The following is a 12,549-nucleotide window of genomic DNA, read 5'->3' on the forward strand; positions in this document are numbered from 1 at the left end:
GGAGTCAGCCATTGTTTCAACTAAACAACTACCACCCAGAGTCCTTCTTTTGGGGGAGATGGGCAGTAACAAAATTTGAATAATAAATAAATAAAACGAAGGGTTCTATCCTCTCTCAAAGGGACAGCAGAGAAAGACTTCAAGCATAGTCTAAGAAGGGGTAACATGAAAGTGGAGAAGAAAACATCCCAAAATTATTTCTTCCCTCAGTAGATCTTGGTTAAAAATCTGGTTACTCAGGATTGAAACACATGCCAGACTTAAATATGGACTACTGCCATTATCTATGGGGAAGGAGAGAGAAACAGGCCAAAATAGTTTTTGGCAACAGAGTGTCCAGTTCAACTTGGTAGTCTTGGGTCAGACAGAATGTCATACAGACGAATCAGCTGAGGGACACTGTAGCTCATTAATTGGAAAGAAAGGGAGAAAGCATTAAGGAAGGAGGAAGAAAGGTGAGGTTGAAGAGAAAAGCAAGGAAGCAAACATTTTATTCAAGAAATACTACAACTTTATAAAGAAACAAATCAAAAACTGCATTTAAAAAAAATCAGCTCCCAATATTGTTTTATTTATTGGCATGCCTATTTTATTTATAAGCATGCCTCAAATATGTTAGGAAATACTCCTTCATGAACTAAGGGCTGTTTGGTATGTTTTTAAAAGATGTTTAAAAAGAGATTTAGGCTCTCTTCTTGCAAGATGATGCTGTCAAGGTAATGCATGCTATATGCCAGCAAATTTGGAAAACACAAGAATGGCCATCAGATTGGAAAAAATCAACTTATATCCCCATACCAAAAAAGGGAAACGCTAAAGAATGTTCAAACTATCAAACAATGGCACTCATTTCACATGCCAGTAAGGTAATGCTCAAGATCCTGCAAGGGAGACTTCAGCAATTCATGGAGCGAGAACTGCCAGATGTACAAGCTGGGTTTAGAAAAGGCAGAGGAACTAGGGACCAAATTGCCAATATCCGCTGGATAATGGAAAAAGCCAGGAAGTTTCAGAAAAACATCTATTTCTGTTTTATTGACTATTCTAAAACCTTTGACTGTGTGGACCAGAACAAATTGTGGCAAGTTCTTAGTGGTATGGGGATACCAAGTCATCTTGTCTGCCTCCTGAAGAATCTGTATAACGACCAAGTAGCAACAGTAAGAACAGACCATGGAACAACGGACTGGTTTAAGATTGGGAAAGGAGTACGGCAGGGCTGTATACTCTCACCCTACCTATTCAACTTGTACGCAGAACACATCATGCAACATGCTGGGCTTGAGGAATCCAAGGCTGGAGTTAAAATTGCTGGAAGAAACATTAACAATCTCAGATATGCAGATGATACCACTTTGATGGCTGAAAGCGAAGAGGAACTGAGGAGCCTTATGACGAAGGTGAAAGAAGAAAGTACAAAAGCTGGCTTGCAGCTAAACCTCAAAAAAACAAAGATTATGGCAACCAGCTTGATTGATAACTGGCAAACAGAGAGAGAAAATGTAGAAGCAGTGAAAGACTTTGTATTTCTAGGTGCGAAGATTACTGCAGATGCTGACTGCAGTCAGGAAATCAGAAGACGCTTAATCCTTGGGAGAAGAGCAATGACAAATCTTGATCAAATAGTTAAGAGCAGAGACATCACACTGACAACAAAGGTCCGCATAGTTAAAGCAATGGTGTTCCCCGTAGTAACATATGGCTGCGAGAGCTGGACCATAAGGAAGGCTGAGAGAAGGAAGATAGGTGCTTTGGAACTGTGGTGTTGGAGGAAAATTCTGAGAGTGCCTTGGACGGCAAGAAGATCAAACCAGTCCATCCTCCAGGAAATAAAGCCAGACTGCTCACTTGAGGGAATGATATTAAAGGCAAAACTGAAATACTCTGGCCACATAATGAGAAGACAGGACACCCTGGAGAAGATGCTGATGCTAGGGAGAGTGGAAGGCAAGAGGAAGAGGGGCCGACCAAGGGCAAGATGGATGGATGATATTCTAGAGGTGACGGACTTGTCCCTGGGGGAGCTGGGGGTGGCGAAGACCGACAGGAAGCTCTGGCGTGGGCTGGTCCATGAAGTCACAAAGAGTCGGAAGCGACTAAACGAATAAACAACAACATCATGATCAAGATCTCACAGACAAGAATGGGTGTGTAGATAATAGCCTAGTAGTATGTTTAGAAATGGAAAGTAATTCAAATAAGACTGTGTTCCTCAGGAGCAGAATTATTCTGCTGAGTGATGCTAAAGCAGGGCTTTGTTAAAGCAGGGCTAGGTGATCTAAAGGGTCTGAGGTAGCCTGCAGTCTCTAGGCCTCTGTGTTGGGACTACAGAGCTACAAGAAAGCACAGTTACCAAAAAGTAGCAGGAGAGTTTGTCACATAATTTTAAACAAGAGTCTTCCTCCTCCTCCAGAGTCAGTGCTGAGCCAAGCAAACAATCTTGGTTTCATCTACTTGGGTGATGCTGCTTACCGACTTGCATCATTCCTGAACACCTGTGGCTCTTGTCCCCCCAAATCATATTAAATGTGCCCTCAATATCAAATAATTGTCCACCCCCACACTAAAGGATTCAGAAAGAGTTGCACATGCTGGCAAACGCTCAAAAATGGATTAGCAGCAAAAATGTAAATAAATAAATAAATAAATAAATAAATAAGGAATTAGAGGTTTTTGTAGAATCTCGGTAGCAGCCCTTTCTTTTAGGAGCAAAAAAGTTCAAAAGATTCCAACAGACACAACTAAATTGCAGTGGAATTTTTACATTCTGTTTGGGAATTGGGAAAGTAAAAATAAGCAAAAACAAGCAAAACTGTGGCTCCAAATATTTCTTTATATTATATTTCTCAAGGATAATCTCCTTCATAAGAAATTATAATAATAGTTTAAAATTATTATTATTTGATCTCACCATTTTTTATATATAACTCAAGGTGGTGAACATATCTAATCCTCCCGCCTCCTATTTTCCCCACAACAACAATCTCGTGAGGTGGGTTGGGCTGAGTTGTTTATTCGTTTAGTCGCTTCCGACTCTTCGTGACTTCATGGACCAGCCCACGCCAGAGCTTCCTGTCGGTCTTTTGAACAGTTCAGCTGGGATGCCGTTGTCTCCTGCTGCCTTGTTATTAGCAATGCTTCTTAAGGCCCATTCAACCTTAAGGATGTCTGGCTCTAGCTCACTGACCACACCATTGGAGCTATCTCCGATATTGTTATCCTTCCTATACAGGTCTTCTGTATATTCTTGCCACCTTTTCTTCTTCTTCTTCTGTTAGGTCCTTGCCATCTTTGTTTTTGATCATACCCATTTTGGCCTGGAATTTACCTCCAATGTTTCTAATTTTCTGGAAGAGGTCTCTTGTCCTTCCTATTCTATTGTCTTCTTCCACTTCCATGCATTGCTTGTTTAAAAATAATTCCTTATCTCTTCTGGCTAACCTCTGGAATTTTGCATTTAATTGGGCATATCTCCCCCTATCACTGTTGCCTTTTGCTTTCCTTCTTTCTTGGGCTACTTCTAGTGTCTCAGCAGACGGCCATTTTGCCTTCTTGGTTTTCTCTTTCTTTGGGATGTATTTTGTTGCCGCCTCCTGAACCATGTTGCGAACGTCTGTCCATAGTTCTTCCGGGACCCTATCTACTAAATCCAGTCCCTTAAATCGATTCTTCATCTCCACTGCATATTCCTTAGGAATATTAGTGAGCTCATATCTAGCTGATCTGTGGGTCTTCCCTAATCTCTTTAGTCTGATCCTAAATTGTGCAAGAAGAAGTTCGTGATCTGAACTACAGTCTGCTCCAGGTCTTGTTTTTACCGACTGTATAGATGTCCGCCACCTTTGGCTGCAAAGGATGTAGTCAATCTGATTTTGGTGTTGTCCACCTGGTGAAGTCCATGTATAAAGCCGTCTCTTAGGTTGTTGGAAGAGAGTGTTTGTTATGCAGAGTGAGTTGTCTTGGCAAAATTCTATCAGCCTATATCCTGCTTCGTTTTGTTCTCCCAGGCCATGCTTACCTGTAATTCCAGGTGTCATCTGACTCCCCACCTTAGCATTCCAGTCTCCTGTGATGAAAACAATGTCTCTTTTAGGCGTGTTGTCCAGTAGGTGCTGCAGATCCTCATAGAACTGCTCTACTTCAGCTTCTTCAGCATCTGTGGTTGGGGCATATATTTGGATCACTGTGATGTTAGATGGCTTGCCCTGAATTCGAATTGAGATCATTCTGTCGTTTTTTGGATTGTATCCAAGCACTGCTTTAGCCACTTGACTATTAATTATGAAGGCTACTCCATTTCCTCTGTGGTCCTCTTGTCCACAGTAGTAGTTCTGGTGATCATCTGATGTGAAGTGGCCCATTCCAGTCCATTTCAGTTCACTGACGCCTAAAATGTCTATGTTTAATCTTGACATCTCCCCAATAACCACATCCAATTTGCCTTGGCTCATAGATCTTACATTCCAGGTTCCGATGGTGTGTTGATCCTTAGAACATCGGATTCGCCGTTCACCACCAACACCGTCGGCCACTAGCCGTCCTTTCGGCTTTGAGCTAGCTGCATCATCACGTCTGGGGCTAGTTGAACGCATCCTCTGTTCCTCCCCAATAGCATTTTGACCATCTTCTGACCTGGGGGTCTCATCTTCCGATGATATACCAACATATCTCTGGTTGTACTGATCCATTTAGTTTTCACGGCAAGAATACTGGGGTGGGTTGCCATTACCTTCCCTAGGGATCGCATTTAGTCTGACCTCTCTGTCATGACCTTCCCTTCACGGTTTAGCTCATGGCATCATTGAGATGCTCAAGCTCCAGCACCACGACAAGGTAATGATCCTTTGCTGAAGTGATCATGATAGTCTTCCCAGAACATAATAATTTTGTAGATTATCTTGTTCTTCAAGGAAATACATTACATGAAGACACTCCAGGTACATCAAGGGTTCCAACAATCTCCTTTGTTGAAACTGACTCCTATAATTGCATAAGATGCTAAGTCCTTAAAACTCATCTCACTGATATCTGCAAAACAATCATCATATGAAGCAAAAGGAATGGAAAGGCATCAGGCTTGCTCTGAATTCTATACAAGCAACAGGGTCATCCTGGATATTCTCCTTCATCTCCACCTGAGACAAAATTATGCATCCTCACTATCTCTTCCAGTGAAAGAAGCTCTTACCACTTTCAAGTTGCTGTTGTTGTTGTTGTTGTTACTATTTTTAATCTGTTCAATTGTGTCTGATTCTCGGAGACTGCCTGGACAAGTCCCTGCAGTTTTCTTGGCAAGGTTTTTGGAAGTGGTCTGCCATTGCCTGCTTCCTAGGGCTGAGAGAGCGCGACTGGCCCAAGGTCACCCAGCTGGCTTTGTGCCTCAGGCAGGATTAGAGCTCATGGCCACCCGGTTTCTAGCCTGGTGCCTGAACCACTACACCAAACTGGCTCTCCTAATGAACTATGTTAGTCTGAAAAGATGCTACCAGACTCATTCAGCTACCACAGTTAACACAGCTCTTCTCCTACACTAAGAGACTAAGCATAGACTCTTTTTTAAAAAATGTCTAGTTCAGCAACAGCATTTTTTGCCATGCTAGGATTCTGCTCCCCCCATGAAGATTTTTATGAAAAAGTATGCATCCCCACTATCTCTTCCAGTGAAAGAAACTTTCACTACTTCAAGTTATACTGGCAAAAAAAAAGTACCAAAAAATCTACATGGGACGAGAAAACCACTACTCTAAAAATATGCAAACCTCTGGAAATCACTCTGCCCACTCAACCTGGAATTCTGACATTAAGGACCAGCTCAGATGTTCATCAGAAGCTACAGGAGACTATAGGAGTATCTTGTTCTCACTTTTCAGCAGATTACACCTGACACACATAATCTCACAGGGAAATAGATATCTATATTCTGATTCTACAGTATTACAGTATATTTTATATTAATTCTTCAGAAATGAACAAAGTTTTCCTTTGCATCCAGAAGCTCATTCATGAATGTGTGACCATAATAATGTATTGATTTCATGGGTTTCTGAAATGTATTCAGAGCAATCACTGAAAACCTCCAAGTAATCAGCTGAATGAGGGGAATGACTGCAGAACTCAGGCAGCTACTAAAAACACCCAAAATAACAAGCATCCATTGAAAGGTAACAAGCATTCTTGCTAATTTCACAAAACGACCTCTTAGAGCACCATGAAAAAGTTTCTGAAAATTAACAGGGAGAAAATTTTTTTCCAAGAATTTACCTTGTCACTGGTGTACGACTACCAAAGAAATTTCGAACTGCAGTGGTGCTGTTCTATTCCTCAAGGTATAAGAAGAGTCAACAATTTCAGACAAACAAACAAAAGATCAAATTGTGTGTCTGTACGTTTAAATATTCACACAGAAAGACTGATGGAATTCCTGCAAAATATCTAGATGAATTAGAGGCTCAAAACTGACTGAGTTTTTTCATCTTACTTGGTGCCAACTGAGAGCCTATGGAACTTTATAACGGAAGAGGGACAATATTGCCATACGGGGTGATAGAGAATGGTAAGTATCAGGCAGGCATTAGTTCAACAAATAGCAACAGTCAGCTTCCTGGTAGCCAGAAAAATAGAGGGGCAAAGCCCTCCTTTTTAAATGGCATTTATGTGACTGGTAGGTGGCAAAAGCAAGATAAAGGCAAAGGCCAACAATGAGGGGCAGTAACGGCAGTCACAGCAAGGAGAAAATGGTGGCAGCAGACAGGGGGCAAGAGGAGGAGATGGAACCGGATGGCAAAGAGCAAGAGGAGAGGCAGGTGATAGTCAATGGGAAAGGGGGTGTTGGCAGATCTGTGTGGATGTTTGTCTTTGAAGGAAGGGTTTAAGTGTACATAGGTATAATTTTGTAGGGAAGCCCTCTGAGTATGTCTATGTTTGAAGACACACGCTCTCATCTGCTCATAAACTGGTGTGCCTCTCAAAGCTTGATCTGCCACATGGAGCACCCTCAGGAACTAAAAGATTTCCTATGTTCAAGTTAAACTGACCTACTAAGACGAAATATAAGGCCTTTACAAATGATGCAGTTGGCAATAATCCAGGAATATATCTTCTTGGCGAGGATGGTCCAGGTTTTTGTTTCCTCATGGGGCCTTTAGAACATGATTCAAAACCAATAATCTTTAATAGAAACTGTTTAATCAAAGACAGTGCTTCTATCTTTACATTATAATTAAATAGACTTATTTATAATGTTAATATATGGGTAGGACTCTCAAAGGCAGGTGACCCAGATATGATGCCTGATTTACTCAATATTTTACATGACTGGGGTTTGATTAATGAACTATAATTAAAGTAATTGTTGTTGTTTATTTGTTTAGTCACTTCTGACTCTTTGTGACTTCGTGTAATACTGTACTAACTAGTCAAACGAATAGGCTCTCAGGTTACTCTCATCTTGCTAATCTTGTCTGTCTACTCTAATTCTGCTTTCTGTTCCTGCCAGTTTTTGATTTGTGGCTCTAACCCAAACAAAATGATTCCTTGCACAATTCCTTTGTACTTCTATGAGTATAATCAGTTTCCAAAACTGAGTTAGGGTAATAGTGCACACTGCAGGCAGGAAACTCTCATGTTACTCCGCAGTCTTCTGCAGCACATAGGCAAACTCATATACAAGTATTTTTAAATATGAAGAAACCAGGATCTGGAAAACTTGTCTGGCCATGTTTCTTACATGCATGTACAAGTATATTGCTTCACTTTATTGCTGTAAAAACTGTAGCACATTTCCCTACAACAACTGAGAAATGCAGGACATTGCCCTCAGATTTTGGCCTCAGCAGAAGGAATTTTTAGTGCATAACAAGCGGAGAATCCAAATCGGCTTAGAAGTAACAACTTCTACTCATGAAGACTTAATAGCTAATTCCGGATGTCTGGGGGCTTTCTGATTAATTCAGTGGCAACAGAGACACATCTCTGAATATATTCCGAGGTACCAATTTGTGTTATTCCAGATGCTCTCTGGCTAAGCCCTGCTGCCAGAACCCAGATATGCACTTTAATTCAGAGAGCATATTGGAGAAGAGTTAAAAGGCAGATATTGAGTATATTGATGCAATGTCAGCAATAAAGTGGCTAGAAGTTTTAAAGTTCTAGGCACTTTAATTTTCAGATCTGTTCAGTCCAAACATAGGCCTCATTTTGGCACGGAGCCTATTTTGATTGCTTTGATGGCTGGCTTTTGACAGGAAAGGGACCGGGGGCTACAACATCTGATTCTCTGGAAACTTTTGGTGGATTTTGACAATATTACCATTATACTTTTCTAGAATAGGAATTGAGATCACTATATTGGATTCCACTCCTGTCACCTGTCCAGTTCTATGGGTTCTTCAGCCGTCTATTGTGTCAGACTATTCAACATCTAATAAAACAAGATTAGGAATCGACAATCCCACCACACAATTCTCATGCAGATCCAGGCGTCCATCCCTCTAAAAAATGCAAATATAATTTGGGAAGAATCTAGTGGGATTGTCAACTGCTAAATAAGAATATCCAACTTAATTCTCCTTTTTAATGCTTGAGTGTGCACAGCACAGGTTAATTGTGCTGTGCACACCAATCGTCTCTTCTCGGCTTAAATCCTATTTAAAGAGAAAAGATGGTTCCTTAATACGAAGATTGAGGCAGGCAAGACAGGAAACAGGGAACCTGGGACTAGACAAGACTTTTTTGTGAAAACAGTGCAGGTACCAACAACAGCCAGGTCTGAGAAATGGGCTCATAAAGTCTGATACGATGAAAGGGCACGAAAAGGAAGCAGGATTTAAACCTCAAAGCTAGTATAAAGGGCTATCTAAAGGGCTACGAGCTTAGATTCTATAGAAGCTGCTCTTCATCATTACTAAGGCTACTTCATACCTGCAGTAAAGCTTTGAATCCAAGCCTACCCCAGAATGAGAGTTGGAGCCTTTAAATAAGATTAATTGCAGTGGCTTGGGTTTAAACTTACTCTTGATTATTTGTTTTTCTGGAAGCTTCCAAATGTCTGAAGATAGTTCAGGTATTCTATTTAGTTAACTGTACACATGTCATGACTATCTTTCTTTACCACTGGTCCTTGCTGTTTGAGTGGGCAGTGGAATCTGTGTCCGACAGGCAGTACTCCAAGATCAGCAAAGGCAGCAGGAATACAGAACAATGAAAGAAGGTGCAGAACACCTCTTTTGCTATATACTTTCCCTACTGCCAGTCTCTGTAGGGCAAAAAGTCAGTCAACATTTTTGCTTTTCACCGATGGCACTAGATGACTGGTCTTTTTAAAAATATCTAAATATTCTGAGTAATGAAGGGTAGGTTAATTATGACAAAACCTTTTTACAAGGAATGGCACACTTTTTTCACTCCAGATAATCTACACTGTATTAATAAACCAACAGTGCCCCAAGTAAATGAGAATCCTGCTTCTTTTTCCTGCCTTTTCATCATATCAGACTTTATGAGCCTATTTCTCAGACTTGGCTGTTGTTGGTACCTGCCCTGTTTTTACAGAAGCGTCTTGTCTAGTCCCAGGTTCTTTGTTTTCCATCTTGCCTGCTTCAATCTTCACATTAAGGAAACATCTTTTCTCTTTAAATAGAAATGAGAACTGGAAGAACGAAGGCCTTTGCATTTACCATTATGGTTTTTTTGGCAGTTGGGTGAGTAGATGTATAAACATGAAAAGCTTAGTGTCACAGTTCTGCCAAATTGTTATCTAACAGGTAATCTAGGGCAGACAATGTCCCTAAATCCTATTCTGCATAAAGACGTGTTTAAGAAAAGTTGAATAGTTTGCAACATTAATTGCAAGCTGTGAAATATGGGTAAGTTTCAGCCAGTATATTCATCACAAGAAAATTCAGTCGACATAAATCAAAATGAAAAAGCAAATAAAACAATGCCCATGCTATCAAAAGAGACGCTGAACTCTGCTAAGCTGCATTTGACTGGGCACGTATGAAAAAGCTAGGGGTTCCTGAAATATTTTGTATGTCATCTCACAGTTACCAAATGACAGCTACTTCAAGCAAATATTAAATTAGAGCTAGTCATATTATGTTTTGAGCATGCAAAGGAATAGTTACTTCTTTAAAAGAACACAACCAACATAAGACTCCTATGTGAATTCAAGCTGAAATCATACTTCACAGAGCAAAATGGTGCAATCTTTTGCATATGTAAAAAAAGCTCGAAAATGACACAATCAACCAGTCTATGTTTACAGCCAATCTAAAAATTTTGAATCATGTTTTTAAAGAGACAATTGTGATTTGGCTAACAGCTTCTTGCAAACATGTCAGCAAGAGTCTACAAATTAGGAATCTACCTAGAGTTCAGGAGATGTTGTCTTTAGGTCTTACTAATGGTTGCTAATTTTTTTTTAAAAAAATCCTGTCCACATTTTTTTTTAGCCAAGCAAGCTAATAAATTAATAGAAGTGTGTTCAAGAAGGGTTTTTTATCCACTTTTTTTTAAGAGTGAAAAGCAGAGTCTGTGCTTATCATGATCTCTCTGTCTCTGAATTTCTACACGTTTTATTCCATGTTGATGATGCAAGGAAGCTGATATTTATCCCTGGAAGATCTCCCCCAATTTCTACAAAATTACCTCTAGCAGTATCTTACAGCATTTCAGTAGTACATTTCTTGTTTAAATTAGATGTATTTTTTATGAAGTAGGTTGGCATCTTCTAAAATTCAGGACACTCAACAGGTAACATCCATTAAGCCAACTCAAAAGGTTTATAGGCCAGCTATGGCCAGCAAAAGGTATGGAAGTATCATGTATGCATTAAAAATGGTCCTACATTCAAAGAATCACTAGACTGGACCAAATTTTTATAATTCAAGAAAACCATACATATTTTATTTCAGGAGATGTAAAAAAACCAAGATAAATAGAAAAGAAAGAACAAGAAGCTGTACAAGTATTTCCATCAGCTACTTGACCTTTACTGAAGCCTCCACAATTACTGAGTCACTTACTCAAAGCAATTACCTCAAATCAGCCATATCTACATGGTATTGAAAAGGAATTTAGAACTAATCTTGGGAAAATATGGAAGAGATAATAAGGAAGGAGTTAGACAAGATAATACACAGTCCTGAGATAGAAGGAAGCATGAGAAAGAAACTCAAAATAACCCTGATGTGATTTTGTTTAGTATAAGTTGGGACAGAGAAAAACTCAGACAGGCTTTCAAAATTCTGTCATACCCTACCAAAACAAAGTAGCCTTTCTGGAATCCTTGGGTTGCCTATTTCTTGACCTGGCCTACCTTGAAAGGCTACTATCAGTCTTGAAAGCCTGTCCAAGTTTCTCTCTGTCTCATCTTATACTAAACAAAAACAGGGCAGAATTATTTCTTACTCATGTTTCCTTCTATCTCTGCACTATGTACTACCTTGTACCTTATGTACTACTGTATGTACTGTCTTGTCCAATTTCCTCCTTAACACCTTTTTCATATCTTCCCCAAGATCCATTCTAAATTCCTTTATAAGTATTCATAAGGCTATTATAACCTACACCCATGAGACAATTTGGTTTAGCCCAAAAGACAAAGCATCTTACCTTTATTAAGAGTCGGGATCCATAGGTGAATATGTAAAGATGAAATGTAAATTTCCACCTGCAAATAATATAAAATAGATAATCTTAATAACCTTGTGGTAAGTAGACTTGAGAATTCAAGTTACAGAATATAGAAATGTCCACAATGATTTATTCCAAAATGCCCATGTATTGCATCAAACAATATACTGTCTGCAATTGGATTGTTAGAAATACATATCAATGAACAAGATTAATCAAGTTTATTTGGTTCCAAACTAAAATCAGAGTACAGGATTTCATTCTCCTGTAAAGCACTGTTTCATGACCAAAATAAAATGCACATTGGGGAGTTAAATGAAGTCAAGCAAATTCAACTAAAGTTTGTGTTTCCTGTTAACAAAGTGGCCTAAAACAGTCTATCTTAATACAGCATGGTGTTTGTTAGGAGCTCCCACAGACTTCAGCTCACATAATTTATCAATCACCACGGTCAAAGGCCACAAAAATGGCAGAAGGTAATATGCCCTAGAAGCAAGTAACTAGAGGGCAACATGCCTTGTGTACTTATATCTCCCTTCCCATTAGTTAAGTTGCACATATTGTTCTGAAGGGGAAAAAGTTTTATGGCAACTGAAAAACTAATATTTCCTCTAATACCATACAAAATAATTTCTGGAGCCATGATGTCATGTACATAAAGCAGGAGAGGGCAAGAGGAGCCATAGACTGTTTTTTTCACTCACAAATACATTCACAACTTCAGCAGACCTAGTTTTAACAGAAATCATGGCTCATCTCATTATTGGTGCTATCTACAAGCAGAGTCTCCCTAGCTGATCTTGAAGCATCAGTCCAGTGGTCCTGGGGAATAGGCCAGTACTGACTGCCTATGTACAATACTAAGGGGAGAGGGGAGGAGAGAGAGATATCAGCAGTTCATAGGAAAAGCTGCCT

General features: G+C 39.7%; 1 protein-coding gene across 1 annotated transcript in view; it reads right to left on the reverse strand.

Annotated features, from left to right (window-relative positions):
• Positions 1 to 12,549, reverse strand: part of CERS6 (ceramide synthase 6) — a 112,885-nt gene that overhangs the window by 50,496 nt on the left and 49,840 nt on the right. The window contains exon 4 of the mRNA XM_063292240.1: positions 11,614 to 11,671. Coding sequence (XP_063148310.1) covers positions 11,614 to 11,671 — 58 coding nt within the window. The remainder of the gene's footprint in view (positions 1 to 11,613; positions 11,672 to 12,549) is intronic.

The sequence above is a fragment of the Candoia aspera genome, chromosome 1, assembly GCF_035149785.1.
Source record: "Candoia aspera isolate rCanAsp1 chromosome 1, rCanAsp1.hap2, whole genome shotgun sequence".
NCBI lineage: Eukaryota > Metazoa > Chordata > Lepidosauria > Squamata > Boidae > Candoia > Candoia aspera.